The 22286-nt window shown below is 39.6% G+C and overlaps 1 protein-coding gene across 22 annotated transcripts in view; it reads left to right on the plus strand.

Annotated features, from left to right (window-relative positions):
• LOC309635220 (DNA helicase MCM9) overlaps positions 1 to 22286 on the plus strand; it is a 131493-nt gene that overhangs the window by 53588 nt on the left and 55619 nt on the right. For 20 of the 22 annotated variants that reach the window (XR_014248688.1, XR_014248689.1, XR_014248690.1 and 17 more), the window contains exons 9-12: positions 19149 to 19351; positions 19978 to 20181; positions 21283 to 21365; positions 21856 to 22001. Coding sequence is in view for 12 of the 22 variants with exons in the window: in XM_082406109.1 (XP_082262235.1) it covers positions 19149 to 19351; positions 19978 to 20181; positions 21283 to 21365; positions 21856 to 22001 (636 nt within the window). In the remaining 10 variants the exon portion in view is untranslated. The remainder of the gene's footprint in view (positions 1 to 19148; positions 19352 to 19977; positions 20182 to 21282; positions 21366 to 21855; positions 22002 to 22286) is intronic. The other 2 variants (XM_082406100.1, XM_082406106.1) reach the window with 2 other exon arrangements.

Below are 22286 nucleotides of genomic sequence, written 5' to 3' on the forward strand. Positions count from 1 at the left end.
CAGACTGTTCACCTTTGACAGAGCATGAGAGGAAGTGGTGGCTGCCCTAGAAGCAAGTAAGAGGAAATAACTAAAAAATTTTAAATTCCTTGAAGTCCAAATATGGGATAGGGTATCAGTTTAGAATAACTGGGAGCCCCAAGCACAAGGGGAGTTCTCACTTGTAAGCCCTTCCTCCTTGGGTCTCCACAGATGCCTCACCTGCCCTCATCAGTCATGCAGGCCTGAGGGGGGATTGCTGCTGGGTACTAGGCACGAAGCCCTGCTGCTTCTCCAGACACATCTTTCATATGAAGCAACATTTTTAACTCACTGGGGCCAGGGCCACAAACCCTCTCATCCCCGGGGCCTCTGGAGGAAGGCTAGAAGCAAAAAAAACCTTCTGCCTCAGGAGGAGGTTAGAGAATCTTCCTTCCTTTCTTCCCAAAGGAGCCAGGCAAAAAGATGCTGCTTTTGGTAGGAGAGTAGAAACAAAAGCCATCATCTCCTAAGGGAAGGGCAGGAAAATCTCTCGGGTCCAGGATTCTGACCCAATACAAAGCAGAGGTCCGTGCCACTGGGAAAGGGAGAGAAAGACCCTTCCTGCCTGAGACCCACCACAGATACATGGCAGGGTTCAGCTGCCACAGGCAGGAGGGACAGGAAGGCTTACAGCTCTCTGGTCTGTCCCCTCCAAGAGTAGGTACACAGCGCCTGCCTAAGACCAGGAGACCAAGAACCAACCTGGCCCCAAAATAAGCCTAACACCAGTAACACACAGTAGCAGTCTGCCACTGGGGAAGGCACTGGCGTGCGGAATGAGACCCCGCTGGTGCGAGTATGCAGGAACTGCTGAAAGCTGAAGGTGGAGCAGAAACTCCTAGGCTAACGTTCCAGCTCTGCCCCACACTGCCACACGAAGCACAGGGTAATGACAGCTCAGCACAGAAAGAATTTGAAGTCTGTGCTGCACTAAGGGTAAAGATCACAACAGCAGTGCCAATCCCCAGACTAACTGTGATGGCCTTGCACTCTACCTGAAGTGGTATGGTATTATTTGAAGGTAGACTGTAATCAATTAAAGATGTAAATGCTGGAACAACCACTAGAAAATAAAAGAGACAAAACTAAAACTAATAAGTAAGTTGTGGAGGTAAAATGATATCATAAATAATCCAAAAGAAGGCAGGAAGAGAAGAAAAAGGGAACAAAGAATAGATGAGACAAAGAGAATATAATTAGCAAGATGATAGATTTATTTATGTATGTATTTATTTATTTGGACTACATCAACATTTAAAACTTCGGAGCATCAAAGGATGCAATGGAGTGAAAAATTAACATGTGGAATCAGAGAAAATATTTGCAAATAATGTATCTGAAAAGGAGTTAATAGCCAGAATATATAAAGAACTCCTACAGCTCAGCAACACAAAATAATCAAGTTAAAAACTGGGCAAAGAACTTGGATACACATTTATCCAAAGATGATACACAAATGGCCAGCAAGCACATGAAAAGATGCTCAGCGGGCTTCCCTGGTGGCGCAGTGGTTGAGAATCTGCCTGCCAATGCAGGGGACACGGGTTCGAGCCCTGGTCTGGGAAGATCCCACATGCCGCGGAGCAACTAGGCCCGTGTGCCACAACTACTGAGCCTGCGCGTCTGGAGCCTGTGCTCCGCAACAAGAGAGGCCGCGATAGTGAGGCCCGCGCACCACGATGAAGAGTGGCCCCCACTTGCCACAACTAGAGAAAGCCCTCGCACAGAAACGAAGACCCAACACAGCCAAAAAAAAAAAAAAAAAAAAATATGCTCAGCATCACTAATCACTAGGAAAATGCAAATCAAACACAATGAGATATCACCACACAATGTTAGGAGGCTACCATAACAAACAAACAAACAAAAAAACAGAAAAGAACAAGTGTTTGTGAGGGTGGGGAGCAATTGGAGCACCTGGAATCCTTGTGGATTATTGGAAATATAAAATATAAAATATAAAATGATGCAGCCACCATGGAAAACAGTTTTGCAGTTCAGTTTCAGTTTTGCAAGATGAAGTGCTGGAGACTGGTCACACAACAATTTGAACACATTTAACACTATTGCATGTACACTTAGAAATGGTTAAGATGGTGAATTTTATGATATGCATTTTTTACCACAATAAAAAATAATATACAAATTTGAAAAAATATAACCCATTCACATTGTTGTACAACCATTTATGTACTTTTCAAAAGAGTTTTCTAGCCAATAGGAAAGTGAGGGTGAGAAGATACTTATGACTCTCCAAACTTACTTACTTCATTTGTATATGAAGGTGTTCACAGGGACTCCTTGTGTTTATGAACTCAGTTGATTCTCCAAAATAGTTTCAGAATTATTACCCCAACACCATTGCCAATAACAACAACCACAAAGAAACTAAGTAATATTTAAGCCTTCTTTGCAGTTCTTTTTGGGTTTAGAGTATATTCCACTAAGGTTATATATGGTCAGAGTGCATGTTCAAAAGTTATTTGAATTAATGCTTTTCTTTGTGTGGTCGTATTACTGATCTGGTATACAGTTAGGAAACAGATCTTTAAACCTATGTTTGTGTACACTTTTAGAGTTTGCCTTTTGATTAATTTTGTTTTCTGAATTTGTAAAACATATTTCAAAAGTCAAAACTATTATACCAAAGAAGTTACACTCATATCCCTTCACCTTCCATTCTGTTTTCTCCTATCCCTTTCATAAACCTTGGTTTCTGATTTATCCTTCCTATGTTCCTCGTTTTAGCAAAAATAATCAAAAACACATGTGTGGGTGTTTGTGCACACGTGCATGCGCACCTCCCCTCTTTCTTATGCAAAAGATAGCATAATATATATGCTCTTTGGCACTGTTTTAATGGTATCCTGTAATTATTATATGTAGTGTTCTCATTATTTATATATTTTTTATAAATTCTGCAGTTTTGGTTTGTACATCCCCTTTCTCTCAAGGTTTTAGAGAGTTTTTTAACCTCCAGGTAGAAGGACCTTTTGAAAATTATTTGTTTTTCAATGGTGCTATTCATTTCTGGTTTTATTGCATTGTGGTCAGAGAATGTTGTTTGTATTATTTCTACTTTAAGGAACTTCATGAGTTTTTTTTCTTTGTGGCCTCATGTTAGAACAATTTCACTACTGGCCCATCTTTGCTTGAGAAGTTATATTCTTTATAATCAGGATGTGATACACACACACACAGATACACACACACACACAAACACACACACCTATAAACTATACCTTATGAGGTCATCTATATCTTTATTTACCTTTTGTCTGTTTGATGTGTCTTAGGCTGAAAGTGTTTTGTTAAAGTATTATTATTGTGTGTCTGTTGTTTTCTCTTTGCATTTCTCACATCAGAAGCTTTGCATAAAGTTTCTGCTTTATCAAGGTAGTTGCTGTGGCTTTAGCATTTGCAGTTTGTGTTAATGCTGTGTGGCCTGAATTTTACCTTGCCTGGTATCAAGGTCACAACTCCTGATTTCATATTATTTATATTTGCCTAATATATCTGCCTCTTCCTTTATGTTCAGCCTTTTGATTGCAATTTGTTCTCTTGTATACAGCATAAAGTTGGTTTTATTTTACTTTGCTTTGTCTTACAAGTAACCTGAAAATCTTTTTCTTTTAATGTGAGTTAAGCACATTTACGTTTATTGGTATTACCAATATGCTTGGTGTCAAGTGTTTCTTTTTTTTTTTTTTTTTTTAAGTGTTTCATTTTTTAAAAAACTTTGTTTCTTTTTCTATTTGTTTGGCATTTAGGAAGGTTTGCATTCTTGTTATACATTAGGGGTTGGCAAATTTTTTGTATAAAGGTCCAGATAGTAAATATTTTAGGCTTTTGTGGGCTATATAGTCTCTGTTGCAACTACTCACCTCTGCTAATGTAGACGATATGACTGCATCAATATGTCTATGATGTGGACAGAATAAAGAAGCCATAGACAATATGTAAAAGAATAGGTGTAGCTGTTTCCCAGTGAAGCTTTACTTAAAAAATAGGTAGTGAGCTGGATTTGATCTGCTGGCTGTAGTTTGACGATGCCTGTTCTAGGGCTTACCTATAAATACCTTTTATAATGCCTGCAGCCCCCTTTATCTTCCCTTGGGAGCTTTAAATAATATCCTTTGACTGTACTTCATTACCCATTTGGTAACCAATGAGCATATGCTACTTTCCCTTTTCTCCCCTCTCTTTACTATTAAAAAATTGTTATATTATTTATACTTTGTCAGGACAAATAACACTTACATTTATATACTCTTCTTCTACTTTTATACCTTCCTTTGTTTTGATCTTAGACCTAAAATTAAATATATTCAGGGCTCACCATCAGTCCTTTTGCCAGAGTATCACTGTCATCTCTTGGTTGAATGAAGGTCTCCTCTAACAGATTCCTTGGGAGGGGTTCCTGAGTACTGTACTGAGTTTGTGCAGATTTAAAGCTATTAATATTTTTCATAGCTTTGATACTTGAAGAACAGTGTGACTGGATATAAAGACCTAGCCTTATACTTTCTTTCCTGTCATCTTGCTTTGCATGTTGCTGTTGACAAATCTAATGCCATCCTGATATCCTTTGCTTTGTAGGTGATTTGATTTTCTTGCCTGAAGGCCCAGAAGGATTTTTCGCTTTGTGGTTTAAGTGTAATACTTTTACTAGGCTATATCTTAGTTGATTATCCTTGGTCATTTTTTTTAGATGTTAGTGAGCTCTTTGAAATGTATCAATAGAAGACTTCATTCCTCTCTGGAAATGTTTCTTGAATTATAGTTTCACATATTCTGTTCTTTGTTTTGTTTTTATTTTTCAGAAATTCCAATTACATGTATGTTAGGTCTTCTTTGCCTAGATTCTATAGCAACCAATTTTTTTCTGAGACTTTTTAGCTCTTTTGTGTTTTGTTTTTATTCTCTTGGCATTTTTATTCCTCCCCTTAGTACCCTTTATTATATTTTCATTCCTGTCTGTCCTCTCTTCGGGCCCCCAGATTTAAATGTTCATTTCTGAAATTATTTTGTCTCCCTCCCTTCCCCTATTTTCTTCCCTGAGTCATCTCTGGATGTTCATCTTCCTCTTTTTTATATTTTTCTGTTCTGAGTTTTTGAATTCTGATTTGGAATGGTTCTTCATACGTACAAATGTTTGTTTAAGAATATTTAATTTAAGTGAGCGTATTAAATACAGATTTCTTCTGCTTTGTGGGCTTTTTTAGGGGGAGGTGGGGTGGGGGTTTTATCAACTAAGGTATTTTGATTCTTGTGGTAGTTTTGTACTAATAATGCATATTATTTCCATTCATTCTGAAATGTCTTATCTTTTCCTGAATCAGTAGTAGTTATTCTATTAAGGTGGTGGTCAGAGGTTTGGATGGTGTACTAGTTTTCAGTTCAGAGTAATCTCAGCTCAGTGCATTTTACTTAATAGAGTTTTTTCCTAAGGTTTAAGGGGGGCAGGTGATGTGTTCTGATTTTGTGTTTCTCATTTGTGCTGTAGGATGTTTAATATACTGCTTGCCTCCTTCTCCTGATTGCCAACACTCCAAGGGACTCTTGCCCCTTGTAAGTCACCTCCATCCACTCCAGGACCCTTCCCAAGCCTGCCATCTCTGGTCCCAGGAACTTTCAGGTTCCTCTTTCTATTCCCCAGTAGTCACTGCTTTGATGAGGTCTCAAGGCTGTTCTCAATATTTCCCCACTCCATGTGGGATTCCCTCCTTGTAAGGGTGATTTTATCTGTGTTCCTCCATCATGAGGAACCCATTGCCCTCTCCTCCTTTTCACTCAGTCTCCACTGATCTTCCTGTTCCAGTATGGGCTCTAGATTAGCTGTGCTGGTTTCTAATGTCTGTTTACGCGGAAATTGAAGTTTGTAGTATTCTGTCTTTCTCTTAGCTAGCTTTCAGTTTTGTCTTACAGGTTTATTTGCTCTTCTTGTTTATCTCTAAGGTCTCTGGAGCATGTGTTGAGAGATTTGGATATAAGCAGCTGCCATTATCGTATGGAAGCCTGGAAGTCAACATTTTGTTTTTTAAGCTATTCTTTCTTGTTGTTTAAATAACACCAACTTTTGCTGTATATTTTTAAAACATTGCCTGTGTTTTCCTTGAACCATTTCCAGAAAAAATAATTAGAGAGATTGTTATCTGCAATCATTTTGAAGGGCTCAATTATAGATATGGAATTAGACTTGTTCTATATTCTTTAGAATCAATGGATTGAAGGTTGAAGCATATTTAGAATCAGTACAAGCAAGACTTCTTAGTGGCTAGAGCTGCCTAGAGATAAGTAGGCTGCCTATAGGCTTTAGAGGTCTTCAGATTCATCTAGAAAAAAATTATATAAGGAATTCAAGCATCTAATGAGTAAATGGATAACCTTTCAGGTACCACCTGTGAGATGCTGCAAATTATGGGCTGGCCCACAAACTCAGCCACGATGAACGAATTTAGCTGCTGGCTGGTTTATTGTAGAATATGTAAATACATAAAATACGGTTTCACATTATATCATGAAATATGGAACATATTTCCATATTTCCATGTGCTAGACATGGAACAAGTTCAGGAAAATGCATCAAGAGCTCTACCTTTTTAAAATGACCACAAGAATGTATTGGGTATTGAATGAATTATCATAATGATGAAGAGCAAGAGTCCCCGAGCTAGTCTGGCTGGGTTGAGGTTCCATCTCCACTTCCTACTAGGCAGGCATATTACCCGACTCCTCTGTGCCTTGGCTTCCTCATGGTACGATGGTGAGAATTATTCTATCTGTTTCATACGGCTGTTGTGAAAATTAAATGAGTTAATCCAGTAAAGTGCTTAGGATAGAACCTGGCACATAATAAATGCCATTTAAGTGTTAACTATTATAGGTCTATAATTCCTTTCAGAAACTCTTGGGGCCCAAATGCATGTTGGAATTCAGATTTTTTTGTTTCAATTTTAAGAAAGTACTACAATGCATGTGTCGTATATTATGAAACCCACTAGCAGTGTCTGAGACAGCACTCTGTATTCAAACGCTTTAATTATTTAATTATTTTGTGAAACTTATAAAACTTCACACTAAATGGGATGAAGACTCACATCAATTTAGGTCAGAGTCTGCTGCCAGATTACCTATGAAAACCTTGCCTTTTTAAAGAGCTTTTTGGATTTTGAAATTGTTATAAGTGAATATGGACCATTATCATCATCATCATCAGGTTCCTGCATTTGTCTAGGATCCTTGAGCTATCAGCCAAAACACGGTTCTGCTCCAGGATGAAACAGTGAATGCTACAAGGTGGATGACAACTGTAAAGGTTTTTTAAAGTTACAATGAGACTCGCTCAAGTTACCTGAAAGAGACCTTAAGCCAGGCCTGCTAGGGTATGTGGGAGAGTAAAAGCTGCATTTTGGTGTGACTGGAACATAATTTGGGGGATAGGAGTTTGTAGATATGAAATAGCAGCTATATTATCTCATTGCCACCGTAGCATCAGAAGTATATTCATTTTCAGACCTGCTCTCCCATTGTTGTGACTCAGATATTTTCTCTGTCTTTGATTTATTTGTGTGTTTGTGTGTCTTTGAGGCTTGTTCACCTCTCTGTAGTAGTTGAGCTCTCCCTCTTGTGTCCATTTCAAATACCCTCAAGAGAGGCGCAGTTAGATATTGTCATCCCTATTAGAAGATTTATGCAAGACCAGCTCAGAGACCTCTGGCCAGTTTATGGGCTGACTGCTCTTGGGTCAGGTTCCAATATCTGGCCCAGCCAATCGTCCATGTACGGCAGTTTATGTACAAGGGATTGCGGAATTATGTGCTTGGTGGGCATTCCAGTGGTTGGCCTGTCCAAGACTATAATGAGGACAAAGGATCGCTTCAGAAATATACCAGAGAACAAGTCATATGTCAGTTGTAAGTACTAGTAGATTTGTCCATGCTGGGAAACAATAGTTTGTTTACACAGACAGACAGAGTACCCTGGTGAATCGATCTAAATAGGAGGTAGCTCTTTATGAGAAAAGTCTTGAGCTCAGTGGATTTCAAAGAGATGGACAAAAAGGATGGCAGGGTTTTAAAAGACAGTACTTAGTCACATGTACCTAGTGAGTTGTAAACTCTTGGTCAAGCTCTGTAGTTTGTAGAAGCTCTTACCATTTCTCCCCAGTTCATATCTGCCACCAATTATGTGATCTTTATTCCTCCATTCAAGTTGTCCTTTTACGTTTTTTTTTTTTTAACTTTTATTTTGACGTCACTGTAATAGCTGTAATACCACTTACAGAAAAGTGCAAGAATATGGTACATGTTGGTTTTGCTCTTGGGCTGGCAGTTAAGTGTGCCCTCAGTTACCACCGTCCATCTATCATCTCCTTGGTGGTGGGAACCAAAGAAAACACTCTTCAGGTTCCACTTAGCTCATGTGTTCATTTTTCATAGCACTTACTCTGGGTCACTCTACAATTTAAGAAAAAGTTGGATCTGCTTCAAGCAGTTGCTCATCTAATTTTGTGGCCAACAGTTTTCAGAATCTTAAGTTCACTCTCCCTAATTAGAAACCTGTTAATCTTCCTGATGGAAAGTATACAGTTAATTGCCAAATGCAGAACTCTTTCAGAAAATGTCTCTAGATACATAAAGCATGTCAGGTTCTTCATTAGTAAGCAGGTAAGAAGGGTTATGTATGAAAAGGGAATACTTAATTATGTATTCAACTAAAATAAAATAAGGATACTCTGAATTTTCCTCTTGAAACACCTTACCTACTCCTCACTCCCCAGTTCAGACTTTTCTTCCTTTGGCTTTTGTCCCCTAGAATAGGAGTCCTTCAGTGAGCCGTCATCATCCAGATGTTCTGGGCCCATTCTCTAGGACCATGTCAAGATTGTCTTTGAGATGTTTCATACCTTGCAGCATCATTTTTAGGAACTCTCTGATGTGTCTGCTTTTGTTTTCTCTGTCTCGTTGTCTCTCTCATGTCTCAAGTGACTAAAGTCTGATTGACTTGTGAAGGAATTTTTGTTTGAATTATAATCTCCCTTAAGGGTGTCAGTGTGAACTGTTGGATCAGAATGGCTGGCCTCCAAGGCTGCAGGGAATCTCGCAGAGAGGGGCGTGTGTGTGTGTGTGTGTGTGTGTGTGTGTGTGTGTGTGTGACTTTACATACATTGCATAGAAGTAGAGAATTCTTTTAAAAAATAAGACCCACACACTTAATTGTTCCATGTAGCTGTGCCAGTTCCACAAACTGTTTTTTAAGTTGAGGTTAAAGTTTATCCATGTGGTGAGCATATACCTGCGAGGACATATCATAAGCCATATACCCACCATTCAGATGCACAAGGGGCTGGGAGAGAACCAGTCAATATGATTTCTGTGGTGTAAAAGCTTGTTATGGGCAGTCAGAATAGAAAAAAATGCTAAAACACTCAGGATGTCTACTACGGATGTCTACAGTCTACTACAATGTAACTTACAGTGTTAGTACCAAAATATAGGTCTTATTGAATCCATATTTGTTGGAAAAGACCAGTAGTTTTATTGTTCTCTGCTTATGTTACTTAAATCTGAAAACATTTTTAAAGTTTGGGAGTTTAACACTTTACATTTGTCCTGGCTGCTTAATGAAATAGAAGAAGAAACCAAGAAGCAAAGGATGCAGTAGAAGCTTAAAAGGGGGTATCAGTATTTGAATGTACCTGTTTAAGCTGTGCAAATCAGTCCCTGCACCTGGCAAATGGCAGCACAATGCCACATGACTGTGTGAAGTCATTTGAGAGAGCTTTATGTGGTGATGATCTTTAAGGCTGTAGAATGCTAAACTAAATAATGATTTGGGAAAGATAATGTTTCATGTATTTTCCAGGTTATTTTCAATCTTAACTAGGATAGCTTCTCATAAAAGGCAGGGTATCAGATTCTTAAATAATAGAGGATACCCTCACTCTTTGCTGAGGGCACATTTTAGGAGAAAATCTGACTTTGCAATTATATATTTGCTGCTACTAAATTATACTCATATGCCTAGGTAGAAGTACAATCTAAAATTTAAAAACAGCAAGATGGCAATTTCTTGTTTTGCTCAGTAAACATGTCTTGAACACTCAGCAACATCATGGTCTCTGCTAGCTACTAACACCACAAAGATGAAAAGACAAGGCCTTTGTTCTCAAGATGCTGTCAACCTTGTAACGAGACAGACAAGAAAACATTTATTGTACACCTCGATTCTAATAGCCATGGAAGAGCCACAGCACCAGTCCCCACTGGGCACTTCAGTTTTCTAGCCCACACCAGGCCTACCAGTCAGAATCTCGGAGGTGGGACCTGGGAATGTGTAGTGTTAAAACCCACCTGGGTTCTCATTGACAAGCCAGGCTTGGGAACCATGGCTCCAGGGGAAGATGGCTCCACACCTGGCACCCAGCTTGCCTCCTCCTTCCAGGATCTTGAGAAGCTGCTTCTCTGGTAGCATCCTTCACAGACTAGCCTCAGGTTAAGAGGGGGAAACAGGGAGAGGAGGGAACAGATTGAGAAGTGTTCCTTAGAGGCGTCCAAGCATGCCACCAAGATGTGAAAATCTAAGTGCAAATCAGGTACTCGGAGAGTGTCCTCTTCTTTCTAGACGATACGTACGAGCAGTACTTTCACCCCTTTCCTCTTTCCTATTTCCATTGCCTGTGCATCTCTTGTTACCACTCATTGGGTCAATCTAGACGTGAAAGGTAACTTGTCAACTTTATCGACCTTGTTAGAAAGCAGGGGAGGGTGTGTGTACCTCAGCGTTTAAGATTGCCAAAAAGAATGTAATGGATTGTGAGAATATCATTATTATGTTTTTGTTTTGTATAGTTTTGCAGGGTTTTTCATCCCATTTTTGGGGGTGCTAAACATTTTTATTTTTAAATCGAGGCCCTATTCATCTAGAAAAGTTGGATAATCCGGAAACTGATATGTGAATGTTGCATCCAGGCTGTTTTCTGGCCTGATTCTTTAGGTTAGGAGGAGATCACTTAAACACTGGGATGGTTATTGTCATAGCCAGCGGATCTGGAGCTCAGTAGAGAGATGTGCTGTGTATTAGTCAGGTCAGGCTACGCTAACCACTATAGCAAACCGTGGCTTAACGCAACCTAAGAATTAACCCTCAACTACTGAGGGATCGTCAGTCAGTAATCTTTGCTTCCCCATCCCTGGGTGGCACAGTTCTAATGTACATTCCTCGAGGTTCCCTGGCAGGACTGAGCCCCAATTTCCTGCCGTAGTAACTTGCTCATCCTTGTACTCTTTATTGGCTTTTCTCTTTTTCTGGTCTGACTTTCCCCACTCCTAGGCTTGCCTCCCAAGTAAACTCCCTGTTCCTAAATCCTTATCTCAGAAGTCAGCTTTTGAGGGAACCCAGCAACGCACTGTCGAACTGAGAAAGACAAGTATGTTCCCACCCCACACAGTATATACCACGGTGGACCAGACTGGTTGATCACAGCAACAGCCTCTGCTTAGAAAGGGGCAAAATGGAAAATACATGGCAGGCACTGGATTGTAGAAATTCTGGGGTCCTGCTGAGCGGGCACTATGAAGGGAGGTTTTGTGATTAAACCCCGGTTCTAATTCTAAGATAACTCCTTTTGCACTGTTCTCTGGCCCCTGGCTCGGCTCAGCTCACACAGGGTTCTTCTTGTCCGTTATCCTCCTTGGCCACATCTGAAGGCGGCGCCTGAGCTTCCCAGCCTGCGTCCTCCTGGAGCAAGCTTAGGGGACCAAGATTGTGATTTTTGTTTGTTTGTTTTTTACAAACGTACCATTTTATTTTGATCCTTTCCTCTGACTTTTTCTCTTAACAGCTTTGAGGTATAATTCACATACTACATAAAGTCCACCCTTCTGAAGTATACAATTCTGTGCTTTTTAGTATATTCATAGAGTTGTGCAGCTATTACCACTGGTTCCTGAGCATTTTAATCACCCCAAAGAGAAATCCCATATCCTGTAGCTCTCACTCCCCATTTTCCGTCTCTCCCAAGTCCTTGACAACTACTAATCTACTTTCTATCTCTGTGGATTTGCCTGTTCTGGACATTTCGTATAAATCGAATCATATAAGATGTGACTTTTTGTGTCTGGCAACTTTCACTTGTTTTTAAGGTTCATCCGGGTCGTTACATGTATCAATAGTTTGTTTCTTTATATGGCTGAATAGTCTTTCTTTATATGAATATACCACATTTTGTTTATCCATTCATCAGTTGATAAAAATTTAGGCTATTTCCAATTTTGGGCTATTATGAATAATGCTACTAAGAAGATTCAAGTACAAGTTTTTGTGGGGACATATGTTTTCATTACTCTTGAGTATATACATAGGAGCAGATTGCTGGGTCAAATGGTAACTCCATATTTAACTTTTTGAGGAACTGCTAAACTGTTTTCCAAAGCCACTATACCATTTTACAATCTCTCGAGCTGAGTATGAAGAGTCCAATTTCTCTACATTCTTGCTAACACTTGTTATTGTCTTTGTGATCATAACAGTACTAGTGTATCTAAAGTCGTATCTCACTGTGTTGTTTTTTTTTTTTTAACTGAAGTGTAGTTGATTAACAGTGATCCAGATATATATGCAGTTATGTATCTATATATCTATATTCTTTTTCAGGTTCTTTTCCCTTATAGGTTATTACAGAATATTGAGTATAGTTCCCTGTGCTATATACAGTAGGTCCTTGTTGGTTATCTATTTTATATACAGTAGTGTGGATGTGTTAATCCCAAACTCCTAATTTATTCCTCCTACCCCCCCCTTTCCCCTTTGGTAACCATAAGTTTGTTTTCTGTGTCTTTGGGTCTATTTCTGTTGTTTAAATAAGTTCATTTGTATGTTATTTTTTTTTCAGATTCACGTATAAGCAATATTATATGTTTGTCTTTCTCTGTCTGGCTTACTTCACTTAGTGTGATAATCTCTAGGTCTATCCATGTTGCTGCAGATGGCATTATGTCATTCTTTTTACAGCTGAGTAATGTTCCATTGTATAAATATACCACATCTTCTTTTTCCATTCATCTGTCGATGGACATTTAGGTTGTTTCTGTGTCTTGGCTATTGTAAATAGTGCTGCCATGAACATTGGGGTGCATGTATCTTTTCAAATTATAGTTTTCTCCAGATATATGCCCAGGAGTGGGATTGCAGGATCATATGGTAACTCTATTTTTAGTTTTTTAAAAAACCTCCACACTGTTCTCCATAGTGGCTGTACCATTTTACATTCCTACCAACAGTGTAGGAGGGTTCCTTTTTCTCCACAACCTCTCTAGCATTTATTATTTGTAGACTTTTTGAAGATAGCCAGTCTGACCAGAGTGAGGTGATACCTCCTTGTAGTTTTGATTTGCATTTCTCTCATAATTAGCAGTGTTGAGCATTTTTTCATGTGCCTGTTGGCCATCTGTATGTCTTTGGAGAAATGTCTGTTTAGGTTTTCTGCCCATTTTTTGATTGGGTTGTTTGTTTTTTTTTGATATTGAGCTATATGAACTGTTTGTGTGTTTTGGAAATTAATCCCTTGTCAGTAGCATTGTTTGCAAATATTTTCTCTGATTCTGTAGGTTGTCTTTTCTATTTTGTTTATGGTTTCCTCACTGAGGTTTTGATTTGCATTTTCCTAATGACTAAAGACATTGAGCATCTTTTCATATGTTTATTGGCCATTTGTATATCTTCTTTGGAGAAATGTCTATTCCAATCCTTTGCCCATTTTTAACTGGGTTATTTATCATTTTATTGTTGAGTTCTAAGAGTTCTTTGTATGTTCTGAATATAAGTCCTTTATCAGATATATGATGTGCAAATAATAATTTCTTCCATTCTGTGTGTGGGTTTTTTCACCTCCTTGATGGCATCCTTTGAAGCATAAAAGTTGCAAATTTTGATGCCGTTCATTTTACCTATTTTGTCTTTTTTTTACTTGTGCTTTTGGTGTCGTATGTGCAAAAGGTTGTTTTTACAACTTGAAAGCAATTGTCAATGAAAAAAATTAATCAATAGTCGATCTAAGAAAGAAATGGAAAATTTTATTTGAGCCAACCTGAGGTTATAACCTGGGTGACAGTCTTTCAGGAAGCTCTGAGGACTGTTCTGAGGTCAAAGCACAGTTATGTAAGTTTTTGAGATGAAGGGTTATATGTCAAATGATGATTATTGACAGTTTACACAATCCAGCTCTACACGTACAAAGTGAGTTGTGGGTCATGGGTCATCAGGGCCCCTTCCAAGATTAAGAAGGAAGGTCATCTCCTAAGGAGGTCTGGTTAATGCAGATACACAATACACAGTAAAGGGGAGGGAGGAGGCCCAAATAGGCAGAGAAGAATTTTATGTTTAAATTTTCTTGTCTTGCCATAAAGTATGAATTTTATTGCATCACAACAAAGGCTTCTTCAGACTGAGTTTGTGGTTTCTTTGGCAGTGCAGATCCCGTAGTAATTGAGGTCTCTGATCCCTTTGCTTCTAGTCAGCTGCATATGCCAGTGTCCAGAATTCCTTTCTTGACATATTTCTCAAGCTCAGTTTGTTGGGTTTTGGGGATTTTTTTCTTCTTTGCCTTGGGCTACTATAACAAAATACTGTCGACTGATTGGCTTAAACAACAGACATTTATTTCTCATAGTTCCAGAGGCTGGGGAGTCCAAGGTCAAGGTGCTGGCGGATTCGATTCCTAGTGAGGACCCACTTCCTTGCTCTTAACCAGCTGCATTCTCGCTGTGTGCTCACATGGCCTCCCCTCCATGTGCGACCCGGAGGAGAGAGCTCTTGTCTCTCATCCTCTTCTTTCAGGATGTGAATCCCATTATGAAGGCTGTACACTCATAACCCCATCTAAACCTGGTTACCTTCCTGAGCTCCCCAACTCATAATATCACCACTTTGGGTGTTAGGGCTTCAAAATAGGAATTTTCGGGGGACACAAACATTCAGTTCAGAACGCTCTCCATTCCATTTTTTAAAATTGTGGTTAAAAACAAAAAACAAAACACGTAAAAATTTCCATCCTAATTATTTCTAAGTATACAGTTCAGTAGTGTTAAGTACATTCACATTGTTATGTAACCAATCTTCAGAACTCTTCTTCTTGCAAAACTGAAACTCTACACCCATTAAACAACAACTCCCCATTTTCCCCTCTCCCTAGTCCCTGGTAACCACCATTTTACTTTCTGTTTCTATGAATGTGACTACTCTAGAAACCCCATATAAATAGTATCATATAGTATTTGTCTTTTGTGACTGACTTAATTCCCGTACCATAATGTTCTCAAAGCACATCCATGTTGTATTTTGTGGCAGGATTTCCTTTCTTTCAGGCTGAATAACATTTCATTGTGTGAGTGTGTGTATTGTTTATCCATTTATTCATCCATGGGCACTTGTACTGCTTCCTCCTCTTGGCTGTTGTGGATAGCTGCTGTGAACACGGGTGGGCCTTCATTCCATTTTTCTTCAACTTAATGATGGCTACCCTAAGGCCATCTAAACTGAAGGCTTCACTCTTAATCTGGGTCACTTTATACTACTGAGAAAACTGACTGGGCCTTTGTTGTTCAAAGCCTGTTTCAGTCTTTCCCCTTACTGTCTGGGGTCTAGAGGCAACTGTCTTTTCCAGCCCTTCAAAGCCTCAAATTCCGGAGCTGTCTATTCTCTTTCGTTACTCCTTGAAAAGTGGTCACTTCTCTCCTGTGCTCATCTCTTCCTGCCGTGTTTTGCCAGAGGGAGTTTTTCTGGCTTGAGTCACAGTCTGATGTGGGTGGAGGGTGAGGTGCTGCTCTCCACACAGCCCCTCAGGTGGCTGTCTGACTCCAGGGCCTTATCCTCGTCTGTACCAGCAAAGAGAGAGAGAGGCGGGGAGGGTTGCACAGGAAGGCTTTTAGGAGCCTGACCTGGAAGTAGCATATGTTCTCCTACCCCCATTCCATTGGCAAGACTTGTTATTACAGCTCTCCATAACTGGAAAGGAGGAGGGGAAATTTAATCTTGCTCTGTCCCCAGGGAGAAAGGAAAACAAGGTTTGGTGAACACAGAGCAGCCACTGCCACAGGCTTAGAGCTAAATTTGGAAGTGCCAGCCTATAGGTAGTGATTAAACCCATGAGCAAAGATGGGGATCACCGGTAAAGATGTAAAGAGCGTAATGGGGGACCATCACAAAAATAAGGGCACTATCCGGAGGGCCTGTCATGGTAAAAATAATTTATGTAACTTAACTTTACGATGTTTAGAAAAAGTACTTCCATGTATATAGGAAGTTTTAAACATATGGATTAAAAATGGAAAAGTAGCTTTTTCAGAAACTGGAATGTTTTCACTCCTTGAAGTTAATGCAGAAAACAAAATATATTAGCGTGATTATTTTATGACTGATGAAGCCTGAGAGTATAAAATGACTCTGAATTTTAGAAATACTGTACTAAGTAAAGTAAAGATTAATTTTTGTTTATCACTTATTCAGTACTTGTTTATTGAGCATCTAATATGTGACAGAGAGTGTGAGCATTATAACAGTAAGTCACAGGTCCTCAAGGGGGTTCAAATTAAGTAGGAAAAAAATAAGGCAAGGAAATGAATACCTAAAACATGAGGCAGAATCTTCAAGACCACAGGAAGTGTTTAAAATGTGACACCACCAGGGTGGCAGTCTGGAGATGAAAGAGCATTGGTTTTGGAGTTAAGCAGATCTGGGTTTGAATCACAGCTCTGTGGCTCTCCACGTAACCTTGGGGAAGTTATTAACATCTTGGGACTTCTAGTTTCCTTATTTCCAAGTTGGTGATAATAATAGCTACCTTTCAGGTTGTTGTGAAGATTAGGGGTGATATGTATACATAAAGCCTAACACAGTGCTTGGTATTACAAATATGGTAGTTATCTTCTTATTACTGAGGAAGGTAGAACTTGTATTGAATTAGGAAAATGACCCTTACCTTCCACTAATTCATGAGTTCCTCATTCAGTAGTATTTAGCGAAGCATTACTGTACACACAGTACTTAGGGTTAGACTGTGTGAGCATCTTTGTTCGCTAAAGCCCCATTCAGTTTGTAATGCGGTCACGTTTGTACACAGGTCTGCAGCCACCAGGTTTATATGCTGTCTTCCCCTCTTTCAAGTGATCGAGACCACTCTGTCCCTTCTGACGCCGTCCCCATCCTCCTCTTTGCTACTGGCAACTGCCTGACTTCCTGTCCCACACAGTCTCCTCTTCTCCTGCCCACCGCTCTACCTTCATTGCTTGAATTTCCACAAGCTGCCCCTCAGGAAACCTGTTTTCTTCACGTATAAATCTTCCTTAGCCCCCTTCCCTAAGCTTCTCCTTTCATTTCTTCCCCAGTTACCTCAGGAATAACTCACCACCCTTTTTCTATCTTGGCTTGCTCATTTTCCTTCTCACGTCATGGATATCGTTAAGATTCTGTGTCTTACACGTATCCAGGCATCTCCGCAGAAGTCTGTCTTTGCGGACACTAACGCTGACGCTGCCGCCAGCTTCCGCTGCACACGTCCTGTCTGGCCGGCGCTGTGCTGAGCCTCCTCATCCTCCAGCAGTTCTGTTGTAAACTAACTGAAGGCCGGGACCAGCTATATACCCTTCTCAATTCTCAGTACAGTCCTTTGCACACAGGAAATGGCTTGTAAATAGCTCTTGATCAGAGAGAGGAAGAACAATCGATTTTACCTCTCAGAAAATAATTTTTGAGAAATTAATTCATATGCAGTTGTATTTTGTTTCATTGCCAGTATTGCAGCAATATTCCTTTTTTATGATAAATGCAAACAGCCTCACTTCAGTATTGGATTAAATGTGCTTTTTGTGGGATTAGTTAGGGACCATTTATTACATTGGTTTTATGGTAAACTTGAATCTGGGTTCTAAACAGCTGCCTTTACAAAGTCATTTTGGTACATAAATGTTAAGATGTGGACTCTCTGTTCAAAATTTTTCCCTATCAATAATTTTTTTAAAAAGAGGATTTAGTTTTCAGTGAAAGTGCCTTGTTTGTCTTTCTCTTCTGTGTCTTCTTGTGCCATTTACCACAAATAAAAATTCTCAAACTTTTTCAGTCTTCAGGCATGAGGTAATTGCTAAAGCCAACTGGAAATAGATCAGGGATTAACAGACATAGCACATGTTTGCCGATGTCCCAGGGTTGTGACTGCTGAGAGAAGCAGACATGCCGCTGTAACTGAAAACAGTCATCACTAGAGAGCATACAACTTTACAGAGAAAGAATGCTATACTTGTTATTGTCAGTGAATGTGCCATATTATTTTGAGGGCTTGCCCATCATAAACAAGTTTAAAAACAACATATAAGTTATGTCACCTCCGTATCTATTCTGTCACTGCTCTGTTGAAGACTTGAGTGCCTCTTCTGGGGCCACTGCCCTTGTCTCTCCCATGTGTCCCGTCCGTGGTCCTCCCCCATCTGACCAGCCCTCCTCCGCAGCCTTCCCTTCACTGTTACTCCTCAAAAACACTATGCTGATCAACCTTTCTTTTTCCTGATTTCTTCTTTTTTTATCCCTCCCTCCCTCCCTCCCTTTCCCTTCCACCTGTTTGTTTCACTTTTAGAAAACCGAAACAAAGTAAGTGAACGCACAGAACAAGTCTAGATGTCATGAAAGGCCCAGTTCAAAAACTACTTCGTAATGTTTCTCTGAGTGTCTCTTCCATCCACATAGATGAATACACATCATCTTTATTTCCCCTGGGAAATTTATGTTTCTAGAACTTACCATGTTCTGCCTTGTCTTACCGTTATAGCTAGTGGACTGCAAGCTCCTTAAGAGCAGTATCCATGTGTGGCTGAACTTTGTATACCTCTTCACACCCCTTAGCAGAGGGGTCTGCTCGTAGTCAGGGCATAAGAAGTGTTTATTAAATACTTACTTCTCTTCAAGATAGGCTAGTGTAAATGTCCTTCATTTGAACTTGGTGTTTGTATCATTCACATTCTCTTTCACATGAGTGTAGATTTTCAAGGCGCAAGAGCAGTCCCTTTCTATTAACAAGTTTAATCTTGCTTTTCATTTGAATCTCAACAGTCAGTGAATTGTACCTTCTCTTTTGGTAGCCTCGTGTGCAAGCTGAACACAAGGACCACCATCCTCGCAGCAACCAACCCCAAAGGCCAGTACGACCCCCATGAGTCTGTGTCAGTGAACATTGCCCTTGGCAGCCCACTCTTAAGTCGATTCGACCTGATCCTGGTTTTGCTTGATACCAAGAATGAAGACTGGGATCGTATAATTTCTGCCTTTATCTTAGAAAACAAAGGTACGTGGAGGCAAACAAATCATTCAAATTGACAAAGCGTAGACGTAACAAATGAAATTTTCCTTGAAGAAAATTAAATAAATATCCAAGGTACCGTACCTAATGGGCAGTAGAGAGAGGCTTAAATAGAAAGCAGTGAGACGAGTCAGTTAGTGAGCCCAGAATAATAAACAGAAGGCAAAGGGTCTTTCTCTGCTTGCCATTGATGAGATTAAAGTTGGTAAACGTGTCCTGTGTGGTGAAAGGGGGGAACCTTATGATATATAATTACCATGTGGTTCACCTCTTGCACACAAAAAAAAATGGACTGAGTTTATGAAACAGAATTCTAAATGTGGGACTTCTGTCAAAAAATTAGATTTACCAAGTACTATTTATTTCTGTATATGGCAGAACAGAATTATTCTGAATAATTTAAACCTCTGTAGGAAGCTTACCTTTATTAAGCTTAGAGCCTAAGACTGTTTATTATAGAACTATATGCAGAGACACATCTAGATTTCAATGGCCACAAAACCTGAAGGTTATCTTTTTAAAAGTGAGTACAAGAACTTTAGCAAAACCCTTAATATGAGATGTTTGCCTGTTCTTAGAAATTACTGACCCAATACCTGATATATATACAGGTTATCCAAGCAAATCAGAGAAGCTCTGGAGCATGGAGAAGATGAAAACCTATTTCTGCCTCATTAGGAATCTGCAGCCCACACTGTCTGATGAGGGTAATCGAGTTCTCCTCCGGTACTACCAGATGCAGAGGCAGAGCGATTCCCGGAACGCTGCCCGGACAACCATCCGCCTGCTGGAAAGCTTGATACGATTAGCAGAAGGTTTATTTCCTTCAGCAGATAATACTTTTATTGGGTATCCAATGTGAGCAAGGCATGGGGCTTGGCACCATGAATTCAGAGATGAGTGAGGATGATCTCTGAGGTGCTTGCTCATAGTCACTTAGAAAGTAAAAACTCGGAGCTATGAAACCACTCTTCTGGGGACGGATTATAGATGTTGAGTGGAACGAAGCGTCGTTAAGAAAGAGGAATCTTTGTGACATCTCAGAACCTCCCATAACTTAAGACATCATTCCTTTAGAAAGTCTTATTTACGGATGTTTTGTTTCTTGATGGCTTCTATTAGCATTTGGGGGTGGAATACTCCCTTACTGGGAAATGTTTCCTATATAGCATCCTGGGTTATTTCTCACCAGTTGCCACTCACAGCCCACCACTAACACAATAATGCTGAATTAACAGTGCCATGCTCTATCCCATCCCTAAGGTATGAGACTTACATGCATACTTGCAGGTAATATGCGTCTCCAGACTTTTTTTTTTTTTTTAATACTGGCTTTTACATTTAGCCCTTATTAAACAATCCTAAATTTTTTTCACATGAGCTGACTGCATCATATGATATAATATAGGCTTACCAAAAAGTTCTATAAAACAAAAGTGTCTCACTTTTTCAAGGATTTATAACTAATATTAAGGCAAGAAATACCCAAGATTCAGGCTTGCAAATTCGGCAGTTTTGAAAAGCTCACAGATAAAGAGATGTACCAGAGATGAGAAATGAATATTAATTTTAATTTTGTATGATTTATAATAGATTAGAAAGTAAGGATTGAAAGTTACTGAATATTAAATATATGCCACATAGCACCTTTCTTTGCTGGAGCCCAGAGTACCTTTTCATGTAAATACACAGAATTGCCATGGGCTGTGCAGAAGGATTAGGCCCATTATTAGAGAAACAACCTTAAAGCTAGTTGAAGTTAGACTTATGTGCTTGTTCTAGTAAAATTTATTTGTTGTTAGTAGCTCATTTATAAAATACAGTTTTGGAAAAGGGGGGATGAAGGAGAGTATTACATTTATCACCTCAAAAATTCATAAAAATAATTCTTCATACTTTCAAATGCACCTTATTAGCTCATGCTCGCCTGATGTTCCGTGACACAGTGACTCTGGAAGATGCTATTACAGTGGTGTCGGTAATGGAGTCCTCCATGCAGGTAAGGATATTTTGTACCTAATATTTGAACCCTAGTTATAAGCATTGTTTAAAAAAGACAATTTATAGCCTATCAGGAGTTATAAAAATGATCCTATTCTAGACCTAGTAATTCCTGGAAATATATCCAAAGGAAACTATTTAAAAGAAGGGGAAAAAATTGTCATAGAAACAGTCTCTGCATCAGTAGCATTGCTTTACCCACTGGTATAAACCAGTGGGTCTCAATCCTTTTTCTCCTCAACACGCCTGGGAGATGCTTATCGTCCCACTAGAGACAGTGTGGCTTCCCAGAGCAATGCACGCCACCAGGAATTGAGGGAGAGGACCACTGAAATTTGAAAAAGGCTCCCAGGTGATTCCGATACCGTGATGGGGGTGTAGAGGGCTGGTCTTAGCCATCTGGGATCAGTGGTCCCTAGTGTGTACTTCCTGTATGCAGGCTAGCCTGGTGACTCTCGCTGGTATTTTCCATTTTCTCACCCTTTCAGGGAGGTGCACTGCTAGGAGGTGTGAATGCACTCCACACATCCTTTCCTGATAACCCTCTGGAGCAGTACCAGAAGCAGTGTGAACTTATTCTGGAAAAGCTGGAGCTGCACAGCCTCTTAAGTGAAGAGCTAAGAAGACTTGAAAGGTGAGAAAAGAAAACCAAGAAAAGCATATAATGGAAAATGCTTGTTTGGCATTTAGTGAAATGAAAGAAGTATAAAGTAAGTGGAAAATCTGTCTGTACTCTCAGTAGGGGATTTTAGTTATCTAGTACTGTATAATCTACTACTTTAAAGCTCAGTAGCTTAAAAACAAAACAACAACAAAAAAACCACCACAACTTTTTAGTGCTCACTTTTCTGGGAGTCAGAAATTCAGAAGCGCTCCGTGGGGATGGCTTATCTCCATTCCACATAGTGCCAGCTGGGGT

The sequence above is a fragment of the Balaenoptera borealis genome, assembly GCF_965194805.1.
Source record: "Balaenoptera borealis genome assembly, chromosome: 9".
NCBI classification, from domain to species: domain Eukaryota; kingdom Metazoa; phylum Chordata; class Mammalia; order Artiodactyla; family Balaenopteridae; genus Balaenoptera; species Balaenoptera borealis.